This window comes from Ruditapes philippinarum, unplaced genomic scaffold, assembly GCF_026571515.1.
Source record: "Ruditapes philippinarum isolate M1 unplaced genomic scaffold, ASM2657151v2 ctg5713_1_1_1_1, whole genome shotgun sequence".
Taxonomy (NCBI): Eukaryota; Metazoa; Mollusca; class Bivalvia; order Venerida; family Veneridae; genus Ruditapes; species Ruditapes philippinarum.
The window spans coordinates 162,660-183,622 of NW_026863403.1; the positions used below are offsets into that span (position 1 = coordinate 162,660).

At 31.2% G+C, this 20,963-nt stretch overlaps 2 protein-coding genes across 2 annotated transcripts; both read left to right on the top strand.

Annotated features, from left to right (window-relative positions):
* The first annotated feature begins 595 nt into the window (after window positions 1-595).
* Window positions 596-5,419, top strand: LOC132722020 (serine protease 46-like). Its single transcript, XM_060706417.1, has 7 exons — window positions 596-680; window positions 2,332-2,512; window positions 2,856-2,934; window positions 3,789-3,930; window positions 4,673-4,791; window positions 5,017-5,154; window positions 5,360-5,419. Exons 1-7 carry the CDS (start codon window positions 647-649, stop codon window positions 5,417-5,419), a joined length of 753 nt encoding a protein of 250 aa, XP_060562400.1. The 5' UTR covers window positions 596-646.
* A 3,620-nt stretch (window positions 5,420-9,039) lies between these two features.
* On the top strand, window positions 9,040-20,941 carry LOC132722021 (neprilysin-4-like). Its single transcript, XM_060706418.1, has 9 exons — window positions 9,040-9,049; window positions 9,431-9,514; window positions 11,486-11,706; window positions 16,923-17,099; window positions 17,856-17,933; window positions 18,502-18,635; window positions 20,189-20,282; window positions 20,544-20,675; window positions 20,924-20,941. Exons 1-9 carry the CDS (start codon window positions 9,040-9,042, stop codon window positions 20,939-20,941), a joined length of 948 nt encoding a protein of 315 aa, XP_060562401.1.
* Window positions 20,942-20,963: the final 22 nt, after the last annotated feature.

Here is a 20,963-nt window from a genome sequence, read left to right on the forward strand (position 1 = left end):
TCGTGTAGATTCTCTTGTCGTGTACATGGAACGATACTTTTATCACCAGAGGCTCCCAAAATATGATTTTATTCAACTCCTTCAATAAATTAGATATTAGATCTACATTCATTTAATATATTTATGTTCTCAATTGTTCATTTGTCTTAAGTATGAATATTGTAGAATAAACTTTACAAAACATACAAATTGTGCCCTGCAGCGAAACTTTCAAAGTACATATTGGCCTAATTAATTGTAACGAGATAACTACAAACGAGCGATGTTATTTACTAGTTTTTTCTCTCCTTTTTTCTCTATTTTATTTGTAATTAAATTATTGGTCAATATGCAATGATATTATCAGAATTGTGCCATCCCTTACGGCAAATATTTATGTTATTTCAATTAAAGTTAATAAAAACAACTGTTAATTGCTTTTGGACTAACAAGTATGCGGATCAGCTTTTATATTCTTTTAGCTAAACGTAAGTTTTTAATTTCAACTACGACACGAAAACACTTTTTGTTTTATCTGTGTCTCTATTTCTTATTTTAATGTCTGAATTTTGTAGAATAATGCTTCAATAATTCTTACGGCAAATATTTATGTTATTTCAATAAAAGTTAAGAAAAACAACTGTTAATTGCTTTCGGACTAACAAGTATGCGGAACAGCTTTTATATTCTTTTAGCTAAACGTAAGTTTTTAATTTCAACTACGACACGAAAACACTTTTTGTTTTATCTGTGTCTCTATTTCTTATTTTAATGTCTGAATTTTGTAAAATAATGCTTCAATAATGCTTGTATGAAATAAATTGCGCAAATGGCGCATACACGAACTCATTGCTTACAATAAAAGCCCCTTAAAATAGCAGAATAATATTCTGTACACGATATCCATGTGTGTTTAAAACCACAGACATTCTATGCTGTATCTCTTTCGAGAATTGAGAAAACGATATAGCTCTGTTAAGGTATTAGGACCCTAATGGGCACTATCAGGAACTTAAGAATTGACATCATAGGTGTATACCTTAAAGTACACCTGTATGCAAAATTTAAACAAAGTTTACCGTACGGAAATCAAGTTATGGCCACTTTTCTGAACTCAAGCTAGGATGTTATGAGGGCCCTTTTTTAGAAATGAGGAACCTTTAAATAATCTGCAATAACATTCTAATGAAAAATGTTTTCCCATAAATTTTTGGTAAGAAACAAATAATACCATTCATCTAACAATCCACATAAGCAAAATTATGGTTTCTACTTAAAATTTATGAAATCTGTATAAAAATGTTACCCTACCTCACCCATTTTTACCACATGTCTGACCATTTTTCTACTTAGAGAGCCTAATTAAAAAAAATCTTAAAATTTACCCAAATGAGTGCCTGTTTTCAAAGTTTCCCTAAATTTTTAAAAAAGTATATTGGTTGATCTTGTAAAATATGAAATACTTTTACCGTCTAGTTTTGATTATATTACACTTTGAAAATATCAGGTACCATATTTATTACTAGATTTACCATAATTTAGCTAATAAATACCTATATAAATTAAAAATTAAACACTTTTTTCTTTCCATATGGGACATGAGAGATACATAAATAATGTTACAAGAAAAAAAGAAAGAAAAAAAAGTTGACCCTTCTGGGGATTGAACTCATGGCCCTCATTTTCAATGTAGTTAACAGTAATTCTAGCCTATTTGAATACTCTTCAAAGCGGAGGTAATGCATTAGGGTGCTAATACCTTAAGTTTAATCTTTATAAATTTTATAAAAGATTACATATGATATAGCTTTGTACCCTATTAAGTGTAAATCAAAAGAGCCGTGCTATGAAAAAACAAACATAATGCGTTTGCGACCAGCATGAATCGAGGCCAGCCTGCGCATCCGCACAGTCTGATCAGGATCCATGCTGTTCGATATCAGTTTCTCATCTTGTTATAGGGTCTGTAAGCGAACAGTATGGATCCTGATCAGACTGCGAGGATGCGCAGGCTGGTCTGGATCCATACTGGTCGCAAACCCATTATGTTGGTTTTGTCGTGACGCGGCTCAAATATGCATACGCTTAATGGAGTTATGTTATTAGAGTAGGCAAGTATTTTGATTGTTGATTTGATTAGGAAAAATAAGTGACTTTGTATAGCAATTATAAGCTTTTCACCCTCTCTGTTTGACATGGAATATATCAATATGCTCAAGATACTTATTGCTTATAACAAAATTATTATGTGTCAGAAATCACTATTATATATGATGTTAACAAAACATTAATCAAACATGAAGAGATAGTATATAACAATAACCATTTAATTCATTTATACTGATGTTTTAGTAACGCTTCTGGTGTCGTGCAGTTCTAACGATGTCGAAACGAGACTCAAAAATGGTCAAAACGTAGACAAAGATATGTATTCATTTGTCGTTAAAATTGAGTTGTCTGGAAAACAAGTTTGTACCGGTCTTCTAATAGATCAGCAATGGATATTAACGTTAAGAAGATGCATTGACAAACGGTAAGAATCCACTGTTTTTATTGATATTTATTATGCAAATATTAAAGAGTTTATATTTTTTAATTGTACCTACAGCTGTGTTTCTACCATTATATTGCACATCAATCCCGTGCGTCCAAATTGTAAAAGGCTTAGAACATCAGGTAACATAAGTACTTCACATCCGGTTTAGAATCGCACGTAAAACATGACATGTCCGAACGTATGTAATACATGTCAACTAAATAATATAAATATGTGTATAAATGTAAATTCATTTGTAAAATATTACATTACGATAAGTTCTGTATTGTATTCTAATGTAAAGTGACTTTTATTGTTTTACTTTGTCTTCTTTTCACAGTTCCATTGCAAAATACAAAGTACATATAAAGGACGCAGATACTGGAAAGTTCATAAGTCGTAAACTAAAAAGATCGAAGGTAATATAAAGATTTATGATTTTATATGAAAATTAATAGTTACTTAATTATAAGTCAATAAAATACTTGTGTCAAATAAAAGGAAATTTTTTAACACTGACAAGAAAAACAATGCTTTTATTTATTTAATTAATTATTTATTTATTTACTCATTCATTCATTCATTCATTCATTCATTCATTCATTCATTCATTTATTTATTTATTTACTGTCTAATTGTAACACATTACAGAGAACAATTTAGCAAGAAGATAGGGCTAATTACCTTCTTACTAAGTAGTTAGTTTTCATGTATATAAGACAAATTGCATATCTTTATTTGATTGACTAGATCCATTTTCTATAAGATAGGTAAAGGACGTAATTAGTCTTGTTTAATAAAAACAAAAAACAACAACAAACACTTACGTATGCCCATAACTACAAACACTTAAAAATTAAAGCATTTGATAAATCTCATTTTATCTACACGACGTTTGTCCTGTGAGCTTTTCAGAGTAGCATCAACTGATAAACTTCATAAAGATAAATTTACATGCAAAGTGGTCTGCTTTGAGAATTATCTGAACGATTCTTGCTTTTTCCCATCGAATGAACTTTAACTAACTGTTCAGCAACTAGATAATATAGAATGATTCGGACATATACCTAGCGAGCCATGTTATTGTTTCACGTATCAAGTGGATACGAAAAGTTCTTTGATTTGAAACTATTATAAACACTTAACATTTAGATTACAGATAATGGTTTTCATATGATTTACTAAGTAAGAGGCGTAGCGGATTATTTGGATATAATGTTTTTACTGTTGTAACGTACACCATCATATTTTGCATTACTTTTATCTGCTACAGGAACTGGATGAAAAGAACGCAAAAGTAATTCTATTAGAACTTGACATAATAATTCAGACGAAAGTTTTGTCAACTAATGATTTAAATGGTGGAAGCATTGATAATAAAAAGGAAACCAGCTGCATCGTAGTTGGATTTACAAGTAAGTTTTTCCTAATCTGATTATTTTAAATGTCTTAGATGATTAATCTATTGTTTTAAAATATAATTAAAGGTTCTGTTACACATTTTTTATAGTTTCATATAAAAACTACGATGCTCAAATTAAGATTTATCAATATTGTAAGTTCCAAAAAAGCATTATTAATACAAATATTACAGAATCTAATATTTCATGTAAATAAAGGGAGGTAATTAGAAATATAAATTCTAAGTTAAATTTTCCAATAAGACATGAATGCATATAATTTAATGACTAGATTCAATATGTACAAATATTTGCAGTACATATTTTACATATTCTTCAATGTTTGAAAATCGTTGTATTAACATAATAACATACATACATAATTTCACGTAGGAGTGGTATACAACCTCAATTTCAACACAAACATGATAAAAGAGCAATTTTGCAATTATAGTATTTTTACAGTCTAGTGTCATACCCTTAAATCAATAAAATTACACAATTTTGGCTATTCGACCAATGCATCTCTACATCTTTAAGAGCACAATCTTTACAACAAGTCTTACTATTACTTTTCCCATGCAGCATAAGTACATACTGAACATTAATGAAGAGAGCTTATTTAAGATTGCAATTGACACTTGAAGTAAAAGTGTAATTTTGTATTGACATAATCATAATATAAATAAATAAAACTTTGAATTATCCATACATCTATTTATTTGACAATACGTTTAACTTTGTATCATTAATAAAGGCAACGGTAATTCTCTGAATAAAGTAAAAGTCGACGCAAATTCACCAAAGAAATGTTCTGGTGAAGCATGCAAGAAGAATTTACGCTTTGATACTGTACATGGCGCAGATGTATGTCAGGTATGAACATTGACGTTTTAAATTGTTTTTTGTTTGTTTGTTGCTGTTGTTGTTATTTTTGCTTTCTTTCGATTATTTGTATTTATTTGTTGAATTGATAAATATGTTTAAAGATACTGTAGTGATGTAATTTATACATTTTCTGACAAACAGAAACACATCTTTCATCATAGTAGCACAAGTAAATTTTACCATTTTGTACGATCTGACTGCTTGGTATTTCAGAGTGATAACGGAGCGCCAGTCTTTTGCAAAATTGAAAGCAAATGGTTTTTTACAGGGATGGCCGTTGTGAAGAAAGGGTGTCAAAAGAAGGATATTTTGATTGTTACACTATCGCACTTAAGTCGGTCAATATCAAAGGTAAACATTTTCGTGTAGTATTCATATTATGTATATCAATTTTAATAACATACTTTATTTCAGTTTTATACTGTTTGCATTTTAAGGAATTCCTTTCTATTTTATTAAAAGTTTTGAAAAATCTTTATATAAACATGTGTAAATTATATATCAATTTCTAACATATTATCGTCATTTTTTTACAAATATTATTCAAATATTGCAGGCTCTCAAAGAAGAACGTAAGTTTAATCTTCGTATTAGTATCCATTGTTATGTGATGTAAATATAGCTGCAATCTCATTGGTCCAAAAAGAAGTCAACAAAACTCTTACATTAAATCATTTTCACTGGGTATAGCATGTATAGTATCATATTCACTGGCTGAACTGGATTTTCTCTGTCGAAAAATAGATTGAGACTCATAGACAATGACCATACACTGTAGAATATTATTACGCGTGTTAATTAAAAAAAAACAATTGTTGCGTTTTTTTCTTCATGTCATATTTCTCGATTAAAATATTATTATTTTACTTTTATACTTAAAGGCTACACCGCATGATGAGTATAAACTTACCTTTGTATGCGAAGCATTCGCGTAGCCGTTACATGCCTAACACGTTCTTCGTCTTTCCCGCGCCTAAATGTGGCAACATTTTTACATGTATAAAAGGTTGTACTTTTTGGGATTTTTTTTTATTTTAGCCTTTTCATATAATAAAACAATTATGACTAGTGAGCCATTGAATATGAAGTGAGATTCACCTGCAGAATGTCATATTGACCTCGGCCATCGCCTCGATGAATATATCATCTGCCCGTGAGTATCACATCATATTCTCTGGCTCACTAGTCAAATATTGTATAATACCGCAAACTACACGAACGAATATCGGACCTTATATAAAATAAATTAATTATAAGTACTCCTATTATTTGATACTACACTTTTAACGTTTTAAATGACATCTTAATTTAGCAAGTGAACTTGGAACATTAAAACCTGCATATCTCCAGATAAGTAAAAATTTCCCCAAGTCTACCCCCCCACAAAAAAAATGGGAAAAAAAATAAAAAATATATTTTTTTATGATTAAGCTTGCCTTACATCTTGTAGTATGTTTCAAAACCTAATTTGAAACTAAGTTGAATTCCTGAAGATGACTTCACCTCATTGAATTTAGATATAGTAGTGCATAGACTACTTCATTTTTTGCTGACAATTATTCGCTTCTGCAGAAAGATTGGATATTTACTTAATGTTCTTTAAAACTGCAATGAATAATAAGCTTTTACTATCGCAAACGCTACTTTAAGATAAGTTTTATTTCAAGTCGGCAAGTTTTCAACATTACAACATAAGCTCTAGGAGCTTTTATAACCGACTGTAAATAACATAAAGTATAAGATCAACAAAGATGAAACAGCTACAATAAAAAATGATTAGACATGATATATATACATCACATGCATAAAATAGACCTTTTAAGATATATTTATAAAAACGAATCATATGCTAAAAAACTTAAAAATTGATAGTTTACCCAAATCTACATCACTAGCAATGTCTAGTATCTAAAAATTTACTTAAAGTTCAATAATATACTGAGTAAACAATTAAAAATTTAATGAATTATTTAAATAAATAAATAAATAAAAATACTAAAAAAAAAAAAAAAAAAAAAACAAAAAAAAACATACATTTTTTATAAATTATTTAAATATGAAAGACTATGGGTTATCAGACTACATATAGACAGAAGGTATTAAACATGTAAGTCATTAGTTGAGCTTATTTAACAGCTAGCTTGAGTCATGCTGGAAAAGATAAGCAAAAAAAAAACAACAAAAAAACAAAATTAAAAAAAACAACAACAACAAAACAAAAAGCAAAATCAAAACAAAAGATCACAAAATAAAGCAACATCCTATCTAGAAACTGAATGATAATAATAACATAAGCAGGGAAGAATAGCAAAAACACATTTAAAGCAAGCAAGAGATAAACAACTGAAGAAGCTAAATGATAAATGTGACTGACCCAAAAGAAAATATTCATACCCAGAAAAATAAATAAAAAGTGGAGTAAATCGAGATATAGAAGTTAGCTGCAGGCAATACATTTACACTGTTTACCATTCCAGGGTGAAATTAACTTTTTAAACTGAGCAAAATTTGAACATTTTCTAAAATTTTCGGGTAGAGTATTCCATATAAAATACAAGATGATCATTAAAGTTAAATTTGGTACCTAAGACTTACTTGTTGAAGATGAAAATTACCATTTTTGACGAGTGTTTTTGTAGCATATACAAAAGTTTTCCGACGAACCCCGTGACTGACAGTTATCATAAGGACTCATGTTAATACAGGAAATCCATCCTTCGTGTACCATTACCGCCACACTTAACCCGTGAAATAATAATTTATTTTTTTATGCAAGTAATGACTGATTTAAGAGTATTTATCAGAATATTGGCCCTGCTTGACAAACATTTCATACTAGTCTAATATAATGACTGTTAAAGAATCTAATTTATAATAAAGTAGCAAAAATATTCCGTCGTATAATGTCTTTCATTGTGGATTAAGGAACAGCTGTATTTCATTTTGGTCCCACTATTAACATGTTTATTTATGATATGGTCCGCCTAGATGATTATTAAATTAAGACAATATTTTACAATGTAAGCCAAGTAATTTCAAGAGATATATCAAGCCACATTATGTTATGTACATGTTGTATCTAGATACAATATTAATGTATTATAGTCATTGCTCCTAACATCAATCTTATCTATAATAAAGAGCATTTTTAATATTTTCATGCAGAGGAGACATGTGTACATCCGGATTGTGTCCTTGCAGGTATTTATTTTTCCTTTGCTTCATAAATGTCTGTAAGACTTTATTTATTTATATCACCAAAAATTTGGGTATTACATTTAATGATATAAAAGTTATAATTAGTAATGCAGCCGATCTGTTGAACAATTAATTGCATAAAATGTATGATAATCATTTATACTAGTGTTTATTTATCTTTGCCATTTTGAAGCATATTGGCTTCTGTCAGGTATTCCTTTATTTTAATATTGGTCTAATACCAAAGTAATGCAATTTATGATTGCAAAACAGTTACAGTACCTTTTATTTATTTGATTCGTAAATTGTTCCTTTTGAAAAATACTAGTACGAGTATTTTTATTAACAGCTGCGAAGCTACTGAAATCAATGGATACAGATATTGATCCGTGCGATAATTTCTATAAGTTTGCCTGTGGCAAGTATATCAAAATGACACCAATTCCAGTGGACAAACAGTTGTACACAACTTTAGCTGATATACATATAGATATACGCATGATTGTGAAATGTAAGTCTCACTTATATTGCTTTTCTTTTGAATTTATATCCAAAATATTCTGGTATTTGTAAGCTGATGAGGTTTTCTTTGATGCCGTGCTTAATAAAATACTTAAATACACGATTGGTTGATATAAAATGCATATTGTATTATTATTTTAACTTTTTGCATGATCAGCTTTAAATGCATAAATGCTTCTGAGGGATCACTTTGTTCCCAGAATTTTAATGATATCGAAGTAGTCAAACGGTTTTACCCGATTGGTTGATATAAAAAGTATATTGTATGAAACTAATTATAAACTTACCTAGTATTTCTTTACTTCACTGCATTATCAGCTTAAAACAAACCAAGCTATTGACTTGAATCGTGTTGTAAAGATGTTTCTGTCGAGAATTTCAAAATTTTCCTTAATGTAACAATACGGAAATTTATCAAAACAAAATAATTATTCATCTGATGGCGAAGAAATATTATTTTACGGTGTGTAAAACAACATTCGCATTCACAAAAAAAAATCAAAAACAAAATCAAATATGTGTTCTGGTAAACAGAGTTGAGGACGATTACTGTAACAGTTTAATTATTGATTCTTGTCTTAGACTTGTTACCCTTTCTGTAAATATTTCCCAAACATCTGGTTTTAGTATCTCTAATTACGTCGATGCAGAACACTGACATCTGTAATTTATGTAAAAATGATATATTCTTTAAGTTGTTAAAGATAAGATATCACTTGTAGATACATGTAAATCTGTTTCATGCAATGCACAATTTAGGATTGTAAACGCATTATGCACATTTTGATGAAATTACTGTTGTAACACGTTGTTTTGTAATCAAATACTTGCTAAATTTACATATAAATTATTTATTCACATTGTCAAATCTAACCATTATTAAAACACTTTGAATGTTACATTCAAGATAAATTAGAAGAGCCGAGTAAATCAGGTGAAATTGAAGCTGTAACCAAAGCGAAGGGATTTTATGAAGCTTGCATGAACACAGGTATGGGTGAGATAAAAAAGTGACTTTATTTAACAATTTAAATTACATAACCTGTATAATTAAGCTCACTTGTTTTTTTTTTCACTCGAAATTCCAAGAGTTATGAAAATGTTGTTCAAAACCAATTTTATGCCCCGCCATAAAATAGCTGGGGCATATAGTGTTACCTCCGTCAATCCGTCATCCCTAATTCCGCTATTAAACAATTGCACACATTCAACTCAACTTTGATATATTGACATATTATAGAAAAATGCAGGCACAGTTCGATTTTAGTCATGGTCCGATGATTTTTGGTAGAATAATGCCCCTTTCACTTTTTGAAAAATAAGAAATTTTCAGTTTCCGCCCATGATCTCTCCGACAGGTGTACACATTCAACTGAAATTATACATATGGATACGACAAAAAATTCGCAGTTCAATTTTCCAATTATGTCATGGTTTTATGATACCCCACCCCCCCCTTTTTACTTAGAAAAATCAACAAATTTTCAGTTTCCGTTTATTATCACCCCAACAGTTATTCACATTCAACTTAAATTCGACATATGGTTACGTTGAAGGAATACGCAGGTCAAGTTCGTATTTGGTAATGGTCCGATGTTTTTTTTTGCAGAGTGATGCCCCTTTCACTTTTTGAAAAATAAGGATTTTCAGTTTCCGTTCATGATCTCTCCAAACGATAGTACACATTCAACTCCAAATAAAACATATGTTTACGTCAAATGAATTAGCAGCTCATGTTCGGCATTGTTCATGATTCGATAATTGTTGGCAGTCTTATGCCCCTGTCACTATGAGAAAAATAAGAAATTGTCAGTCCCGTTCATGAACTCTGTAACGGTAGTACACATTCATCTCAAATTGGACAAATGAATACATCATATGTGCAGATCAAGTACGAAGTTGGTAATGGTTCAATGAATTTTGGTAATGCCCTTTTAACTTTGAAAAAAAATCAGTTTTCGTTCATTATCTCCCCAACAGTTGTACATATTCATTTCAAATATTATATATGGATATGTCAAGTTAGAATTCGGTCGAGTTGTGATAATTTCTGACATAGTTACCTATCTTGAACTTTGAAAAAATGAGACATTTTTAGTTTCCACTCATTATCTCCTAAACAGTAATACTCTTTCAACTAAAATTTGACATGTAGATATATCTTAGGAATAAGATGGCAAAGTATAAAATTGATCATGGTTCGATGATTTTGGACAACGTTATCTCTCTTGAACGTTAGAAAAAATAAAATTTTAGTTTCCGCACTCTTACTTTTGTGGAAACGTATGAAGTCATTATCTCGGCTACAAAATATGCAATATGCAATTCGCAAAAGGTTAACACTTAATACTTTCATTACCTTCAACTTTGTATAAAAATGGTTTGTGTAACATTAAACAGTTGAAAGGCTTTGAACATAGAATAAAAAGAAATAGTTTGTGCAAACAAATTTGGAACTAAATAGTGATATAACATTTTAAATGTTGCGTTCATGCGGGGGCATCCCTGGCCTGACGACACATTTCTGTTGTTTGTTTTGGTTTTTTTTAAAGTTCATATGTTTAGCGTTTCAATGTAGGTGTAATAAAGGATAATAGTCTCAAATATAAAATACATTTACTTGTGATTGAAAATGCATACAACTTATATCTTACTAATACGTAACTTATAGTCATCTTTAAGAAATGACCGTGCACGCATTCCTCTTTATTGCTTCAATATAAGTCCACCAAATTTATTTACAAATGATATTCGTTCAAAAGTCAAGGTACTGATTTTTTTATTGACACTTAACCTTCACCATGATAAGATATAGGTGTCCAATACTTCTCCGTCTATGACAATGTTGTTAGTTTTTCTTTTTGTTTGTTTGTTGTTTTTTTTGTTGTTGTTTTTAATTTCTTCATAATAACCTGAACGTGGTGCAAACAGATAACTGGAACTTTTTATGTATAATTTTCAGAGGCAATTGAAAGAGAGGGAAATGTTCCCTTGCATAAACTAATGGAAGACTTAGGAGGACTTCCAGTGTTGGGATCAGAATCAGGTGGAAAATGGAATCAAAATGCTTACTCTTTTGAGGATCTCATCGTCATTTCTTTTCAAGTGACAGATTCCGTACCGATACTTTATGTTCATTTAGATGATGTTTATTTGGTCGGCCAAGAAAAATACCGGCTTAACGTAAGACTTTTACTATAGTATTTACTTGTTGACGACTAATTATTATTTGTGCGTTAGCGATCAGTCATTAAAAGCTTTAATTCTGATTTTTTCATTATTTCATTAAATAATTCAAAAGTTATCCAAACAAACGATTTTCACTCGCAACATGATATTTGATTTGATAACTTTTTGCAGTATTTAAAAAAGAACTTATTTTATAACATTGCAATAAACCCTACATACTCTATTGAATAAATGGGAATTCCATTGATTGAACAATAAAGGGGTTGTTCATGACCGATTTCGATAAGAAAGTTATCTGGAATAATGTTTGGAGTACAGTAGGAAAGTCGCCATATGGTATTGATATTGAACGGTACCCTTAAGAGTTGGCCAATTTTTAAGGGATGACAACACCACCATTATAATAGAGTAAAACATGCATCTTCTATTTAGAAGTTGAGTATGTTCATTATAAGAATTGATAATTATGCGGAATGAGTTGTTTATAGCTTGAAAGCATGTTTAACAATTCATTTAATGTCTTTACCTAAATCAAACCAATGTTATTATTATACACATTTGAAAATTTTATAATAGGGAAAACAGCATTTCTGTATGGAGTATATTGATATGCTCTCTTGTATATAGTTGCTGGGTTTGAAAACGGTTCAACTCCTGGATTTTGTCGGAATGTACTTCATGGACATAATTATACACTGGCCAGTAAATAGTGCAGATTATACATTTCACTAGCGTATAATATAATATTATAATTGAAAAAAGTCCACATTATGACATGCCTTTGGTTTGCAAAATGGTGTATGTTGTAAACATAGGTTGTTATATGCATGTGATACGTAACACATATTTTACTTAAAAGCCCATTATACATCAGAAATGCTACTTAATCTATTTCTGAAAAAAACTTATTTTTTGTGGTATTTTGTTACATTTCTCAGTTGCCATATACATGGAATATCTTTTATATAAAGCTCCTTGTCGGCAATCAGTATAATCATAATGAATTTGCAATCTGACTAAAGTTCAAATCTATTTATTTCTTTTATGTACATGTAGATCTGATGACGACCGTATATGTTTCGCCTTCTTCATAATTCGGATTTCCCGAGAAAGTTATTTTAAGCCATGCAATCAAACCGGTTTTAGCATAGGAATTAGAAGAAGTATTTAAATTCCGTTATCCGTTGTTTATTTTTGTTAGAAAGAAAAAATGTTTTAATTATTTTTAACAAATTAACCTGAAATTATAGAGTCAATTTCTGTAACTGTAACTGTATGCTTACCTCAATTTCACTGCTTTTACCGAGCGTTTAGGCCGCCATTTTATAAGCCCATTGTACGATTTTTGTCACGTGATCATCCGCAGTGATAACCATAAACCAACTACCCAGGATGAATTCTACTCATAATGAATGTCAAAAAGTCCACTCCTAGTGTTATGGTGTTTGGAGAGCTTAGTACTCTTCCAATTGATTGTGTCATAAAATGTAGAGTCCTAAATTTTTGGTGCAAAATCATTTATTCAAAACCTGATAAAGTATGTAATATTATGTACAAACTAATGTTTGAATTGGACCGTCAAAACGTATATCACTCCCCATGGATAGCTTATGTTAAAAAATCATTGCAAGAGCTTGGTTTTGCTGAATACTGGATAAACCAATCTGTTTTATCACCTTCTTATTTTAAAAATATTGTCAAATCTAGAATCAAAGACCAATATGTTCAAATGTGGCAGGAACAGGTGTTTAACTCTAGCAAATGTATCACTTATAGAATTTTTAAATCCTCATTTAAGTTAGAACCCTATTTGAAACTTTTACCTAGAAATCTAGCCTTATCGCTGTGTAGGTTTAGACGGAGTAACCATAAACTCCCTATTGAAAAGGGTCGTTATATAAATTTTGATTTAAGATATTGCCATCTCTGTCCAAGTAATTCTTTATTAGTAGTTGAGTTTCATTATGTTTTTCACTGTCCTTATTTTAACATTTATCGTAGAAAGTAGTTGCCCATTAATTTACGAAGTGGTACCATGTTTAATTTACAGCAATTATTTCAAAATACTAATAGAACTGTATTAATCAAACTGTCTGTTTTTACACAAAAAATAATGTCTATTGTGAAATAATGTTTACCACCTTCTAGTCAGTATCTATTGCCAAATATTGTCTTTATTTTCATTATTCACTTAATCTATTCTTGTGTATTTTTTTTCATCTTTAAGGTCTCATGACATTTGTAATCGCATTGTGACACTTCCTATTTATTTGTTGTGGAACTAATTGTACCGGCGTGGTGTGGTTGCAATGTGGGGCTTCATGGGCCCCATGTTGTGGTTACACCATGTCGCTGTATCACTTCATTTGCGTTTTGGTCAGGAATTTCATTGTGCGGTTGCATTATGTCTCATTCTAGTCACTCATTGTAAAGTCATTCATAAGTATCTCTTGTCTTATTTTTCTATTTATCATGCAAATTATTTTGTATGGAAGGATATTAACGCCAAAATTACATCTTGCTTTCTTGAGTTACAACGTGCTTTCTAACTTGTACATCTTGCATTCTGACTTGTACATCTTGCATTCTGACTTGTACATCTTGCATTCTGACTTTTACATGTTGCTTTCTTACATGCGCATTATGCTTTCTGCTGTGCGTCTTGCTTAATTGTATGTTGATAACGTCATTTAACGATCAATTATTATTCATTTGTTGATCTGGTATATTTACTCAGCTCATGACGAATTTCATAAAGTAGAATGACGCATAGCCGAAAGCCAAATGCAGCAAGCATAATACGACGCGACATCTGGTGACACACAAATTATGCTAACAGGTTGCGCTACAGTTATATTCTCGGTAAAGTCCGTATTGCGGTTCGGATTCAGTTTACCAAATTATGTCCCTTCGTTTTAAAATTTCCATTTCCATTATGGAGGAAATATTAGGTAAACATATATACAAAACGATTTTAAATTAACCAATTTTTGTATTTATTACTGAAATTCTGTGGGTCAAATTATATTTCCAGCTGACAATGACAAGTTGCACATTTCCAAATCAATGATTTTTTTATTATTAAAATAATTATAAAATAGAAGAGTAAAAAACTGTTTTTGGGCCATAAAAAAACTTCTTAGTAAAATATTTCATCGTCTAGAAAAGTTCCTAATTTTTGACATGGCTTATTTCCAATACCTATGACCATCCACAACTTTTAAATGAGTTTTTATAAATCAGGACATTTTCTTGCCTATTTTCAAACTAAATGTGTACACACATTGTTAGACTTTTTAAAAATTCAACTTGTCCAAAAAAAAAATCATTTTTCACTAAGTTGAAATTATTCACTAAGATGCTTTATGAATACGGCCCAGGTTCTTGTTCACAGTGTCAGCTTAAAACTGAATTGAAGGAACTGCTGCCAAAATCAGCTGATTCTGAGAAAAAAATGTCAAAACTGTCAATCTTTGAGAGTGCAGCTTTAAGATGAATGATTGATGAGTACAAAATGTACAAAAATGATCATAAAATGAATATTGCATGTTGGACTGAATATTACGGTGGCAAAAAGGTGACATGTGTATGTTTTTATCTATCTCGTGCGCACGAGATACTATGTCGTGGCCACGAGTTTCTAAGTCGTGGCCACGAAATAGATAAGTCGTGGTCACGAGATACTATGTCGTGGCAACGAGATACTATGTCGTGGCCACGAGTTACTAAGTTACATTTAGCGTCACGGTGACCCTGATTTTTGACCCAGTGACCTCGAAATTAGTAGATGTCATCTACTGATATTTCTGGGTTATATAAACTATGGCTTATCCCTACCTAATTATTCATCAGACAAGGATTTTACCTTATATGCTATCCACTGTCCACGGGCAATGTCCCTTCCAAATAAAATAAAATAAACCAGGACTTATTCTTTCTCATGTTATCGTATAAACAAGGTTAACAGGCAGTGGTACGTACAAACTGACCAATACGATCACAAAATTGTCCCAACAAAGAGCTATAGTCAAAATTAATGTCTGATAGGCCTTGGAAGGTGACTTTCTAATATGATCCTAAAGACAATTTCAAAGCGAATATCTTCAGTATTTTCAAAGATTAATGTTGCATGTAAAAGAAAGTTGTTAAGTTTAAAAAAATCATAATATATATATATATATATATATATAATCTCGTTCCCATGACTTAGTAACTTGTGGCCACGACATAGAATTTCGTGGCCACGACTTCGCTATCTCGTAGCCAAGACTCTGTATCTCGTGGCCACAACATAGTATCTGATGGCCACGACTTAGCTATCTCGTGGCCACGACATAGTAACTCGCGGCCACGACATAGTATCTCGTGGACACGACTTAGCTATCTTGGGCCACGACATAGTATCTCGTGGCCACGAGATAAATAAAAATACACACATGCCACCTTTGTGACACCGTAGAATATGCCTTTTTAGTAGTTTTCTTTATGAAAAGGCATCTTCAGCCCAACATGTCATTGTCGACTAGAAATATAATTTGACCCACAAAATTTCAGAAATAAATAAAAAAAAATGGTAAATCGTTTTGTATATATCTTTACCTTATTTCCTCCATAGTGGAAATAGAAATTTTTAAAACGAAGGGACGTAATTTGGTAAATCCGAACCGCAATACGGACTTTACCGAGAATATAACTGTAGCGCCACCTGTTAGCATAATTTAGGTGTCACATATTATTACACCGGATGACGCGTCGTATTATGCTTGCTGCATTCGGCTTTCGGCTATGCGTCATTCTACCTTATGACATTCGTCATTCAAGCTGAGTAAATAGACCCAAATAGATAAGTTATTGCATTAATATACCAGATCAACAAATTAATAATAATTGATCGTTAAATAACGATATCAACATACAATTAAGCAAGACGCAGAAAGCATCATGTGCATGTAAGAAAGCAACATGTAACAGTCAGAATGCAAGATGTACAAGTCAGAATGCAAGATGTACTGTCAGAATGCAAGATGTACAAGTCAGAATGCTAGATGTACAAATTAGAAAGCACGATGTAACGTAAGAAAGCAAGATGTAATTTTGGCGTTAATATATCCTTCCATTACTACATTTTCTTTATTGTTCTTTTTTTTCATTGAAATATTGTTTATCACAAATGTACATTTGTTATTATTTTGTAATCATGTATTGACTAGTTTGATCAACCGAGTCTTAATCTACCCAGACAACTTTATCTTCAAGGAAAGGAAGACCCGGCTTTAATGGCACTCAAAACGTATTACCTAGAGCTATTTCAAGCGTTTGGGGCAAATGAATCCGCAGCCGCAAAATTCGCTGAAAATACCTTAGATCTTGAAATTGACCTTGCAAACGTAAGTTAACATTATAAATGAAACGTTAATTTATATAACAGTTACGTTATAAATAATAAACATTTAAACTCAGTAACTTATTGTTATCAATTACATATCGTTGCATGCCATTTCACAATGATTGAGTTTGTCTGTTAATTAATCGTCAATAGCGCTAGAATCAATAAATGATATGAATATATAAGTCTTCTAATTTTATTAGGCCAAAAGACGCCCATTATAACTACTAGTGTTAAGTTGGTAGTTTGTTTGGCAGCTGTAAAGCTTACATATCTTACATTTTAATAATTTTGCAAATTTTACTTATGATTAATTTTACGCGGAATAAATTTAGCAAGCATTTGTTTTAATGAAACAAAATTATTTCCAACGTGTACTTCACATTCGCATCAATGTAACTGGAAAATTCAAAGTAGTGGTGTTGGTGTTGGTAGTTTTCACTCTGCATCACGGCAGTAGGCGACATTCAATTTACCAGAGTACAGTTCAGCCACCGACTGTCAAGTAGTTAACCAGTAGAAGTTGCCTTCACTTTCGTATAACACTTCCGTACATACCAGAGCAGAGGTAGAGTGCGAATGACCATAACAAAGATTGCATGATCAATCATCAATGAAAGTGATATGCACCATATGGGAAACGAACCCGAATCGCCCAATTCACAGTCCAATGTTCTACCTATTTAGCTAACTGGACGGTATACAAATTCTGAGTATTGGAAAGTAGCTATATGTTTATTATATCCAAATCTTTCAGATAAGTTCAGACAATCAGTACGAATCGTCGGTTATAAAAATTGTTCCAGTCAGTAGCCTTCAGGAATTTGGAGTCACGGTAGGAATATTTTGTTTTGCAATAGGCTATAACAATAAAATACCTGAACATACTTGTTTTGCATTTTTTATTAAGCTCGTGTTCTCTTATTGTATTTATCTTTTTTAAAGAAGTGGTGTAAAATACAACTCCTGTGATGTTAATATTCTACTTGTGTTTAGGTTACAATGAGATTGTGCAGGACTTGTGGTTGCTTCCAAGCTCCTTAAGGGAGAGAATACATCAAGTATCATTTTATTGATCATGATATACATAGTTACTTTTGTATAGTCACATACTTTCCCGTCATGAATTTATTGCTCACATTGAGGAATTGGTCAGCGGTTAATAACCTCCTTCTACTCCTATTTTGTCAATCGGTTCAAGAGTTGTTTCTTTAAAAGAATTTCAGACTTGGATATATTTTGATTTTAAGTAAAACATTTTATGTCAACTTTTCATGTCGTTAACAAATAAAGTGCGAAATCGCCCGTTGTGTGTTGAATCTTTGAAAACATTCTATACATTTTGTATTGTCACGAGAATTTTTCTTTCACAAGAACAGAACACATTTTTATTTACATTTTAGGCGAATTTTTCGCAAATTGTTGAGGGTATTTATCAAAGTGGTGGATATTCCTTGAATGCTTCTGATGTAGTCACTATATTTTCAATCGGCTATTTCAATAACACCGTCACTGTGCTCAATAAACACTCAAACAGGTAAGCATTGAAAAAACAAAATATTGGGGGGGGCGGGGGAGGGGGTGGATTTTTGAAAAGTAATTATTCTAGATTATTATTATTCTAGAACAACTCATAAACGGGTCTTTCCTTTAATAAATCTGGTGTTGAATGGAAGCAAATAAACGCGTTACATAATTATATAAAAACAAGACAACGGTGAAAGTTGTCCATAAGTATGATTGTCGTCATTTGAGCCAAATCAACATGTTCTTTTTATTTCAAAAGTTAATGGTGATACACTATACTCATCAAATTTATTTTACAAACCAAAAAACAAGAATCGGTTGAACCGGGTGATGGTCCCCAAGTAAGCTTTGGACACAGAAAAAATATCTCTTGAAGTGTCAGAGTTATGTCCCTGACAAATTTCAAGTATGTAAAAATAAACAAAGGGCAATAACACTAAAATTAAGCAAGGCAGAATTAAGGTCCTGTTGCGCTGCACTTCTATTTTAATTAATGAGATCAATCTACCTACAAACCTCTTATAGTTTTAGAGCTATGTCTCGAACAAAGTTTAAAGTGAAAAAAATACCAAAAGGCAATAACTCCAAAATTAGGCAAGACAGAGTTATGGCTTTTTTGCACATCACTTCTATTTAATGATTGCTATCTATCTATAAAGTTTCATGTTTATATCTCTTATAGTTTTGGAGTTATGTCCCGGACAAAGTTCAAACTGTAAATATGAACAAAGGACAATAACTTCAACATTAGGCAATACAGAGTTACGGTTCTTTAGCACTCCCTTCCCAATCAATGAGATCTATTTACAAGTACACTCTATGTGTACAAATGCACAAAGGGCAATATCTCCAAAATTAGGCAAGTTAGAGCTATGGTTCTTTTGCACTGCAGTTCTACACAATGATATATATCTACCTATAAAGTTTCTGTTGATGTATCTTATAGTTAAAGAGTTATGTCCCGATAAAATTCAAACTGTAAATATGAACAAATGGCAATAACTAAAAAATAGGCAAGACAGAGTTATGGTTCTTTAGCATTGCACTTTCAATCAGTAAGATATGTCTATCTACAGAGTTTCATGCTGATATCTCTTATAGTTCTAGTCGAAGAGTTATGTCCCGATCAAAGTTTAATTTGTAAAAATAAACAAGGAGCAATGACTCCAAAATAATGCAAAACAGAGTAATGGTTCTTTAGCACTGCACTTCTACACAATGAGATTTATCTACCTACAAAGTTTCATGTTGATATCACTTATAGTTTTATAGTTATGTCCCGGACAATGCTCAAAGTGTAAATAATAACAAAGGGCATAAATTTCAAAATTAGGCAAGGCAGAGTTACGATTCTAATGCACTGTACATATTCTAAATTAGATTAATCTACCTACAAAGTTACCTCTTGTTGTTTTTAAAACAAAAATAGCGTACGGACGGACGGAAAAAGCGGCGACTATATGCTCACCCTTCGGAGAGCATAGTAAAAACAGTTTACCACAGAGTGCGTATGAAATGCAATAAGATAATATCAATAAGTAAATATAACATTTATTCTTTCAGTGTTATTGCTAATTATATTGTTACCAAGGTTGTTATGACACAAGTTAACTTTCTGCCACGTATCTATACAGATATTACTGAGCGATTTCTAGCAGTAAGTGGAATTTACTCTATTTATATTTCATTTGGAGTAGAAGAACTGTCGTGTATTATCTTTAATGGTATTTTTTTTATATTAACATATTATTTTGTTCAAGCTCTATTGCGAAACAACTTCTTGCAACTTAAATTAACCACTTTCGAGTGCTCTTCCTGGAACCAACCAGTACTGGTGTCATATGAAGAAACATGACCGTGACTGAGTAGAATTATATAATTATGCATTTGGATCAAATAACAGCAATTTATTTTACAGGCTTCTGGACAGGCGAGTAACTCTGCCTCAACTAGACTTGAATATTGTGTTAATATGTTGAGAGATAGGATGCCTGATGTCATAACTCGAATCTTCGCAAAGGAAGCTTTTCTTGAAAAAGATCGACGTTACGTAAGACATTTCATTTATCTTTTTACTCAATTATTAGCAAAAATGTGTTTGTGACTAGAAATAGGTAACATAGTAAAGTAATGAATCGAATTACAGCCAACCAACCCAGCGCAAGCATGATATAAACATGTGATTTGATTTATTCTAATTATCGAAAAACATATACATATTTATTTACAATACAGAATTCAATTTTTATCTGTGTTTATGATGTAAATTAATCAATCAAATTAATGGGATGTAAACAGAAACTGTTATCTGATTAAATAATCATGTAAACATATACAT

Coding starts and splice junctions, on each gene's coding strand:
- LOC132722020 (XM_060706417.1), top strand. CDS start 647: ATGCGGAACAGCTTTTATATTCTTTTAGCTAAAC. Junction 681..2,331: donor TTATATTCTTTTAGCTAAAC/GTAAGTTTTTAA, acceptor CTGATGTTTTAG/TAACGCTTCTGGTGTCGTGC. Junction 3,931..4,672: donor CATCGTAGTTGGATTTACAA/GTAAGTTTTTCC, acceptor TCATTAATAAAG/GCAACGGTAATTCTCTGAAT.
- LOC132722021 (XM_060706418.1), top strand. Junction 9,515..11,485: donor TGAAGCTTGCATGAACACAG/GTATGGGTGAGA, acceptor TATAATTTTCAG/AGGCAATTGAAAGAGAGGGA. Junction 17,934..18,501: donor TTCAGGAATTTGGAGTCACG/GTAGGAATATTT, acceptor TTTACATTTTAG/GCGAATTTTTCGCAAATTGT.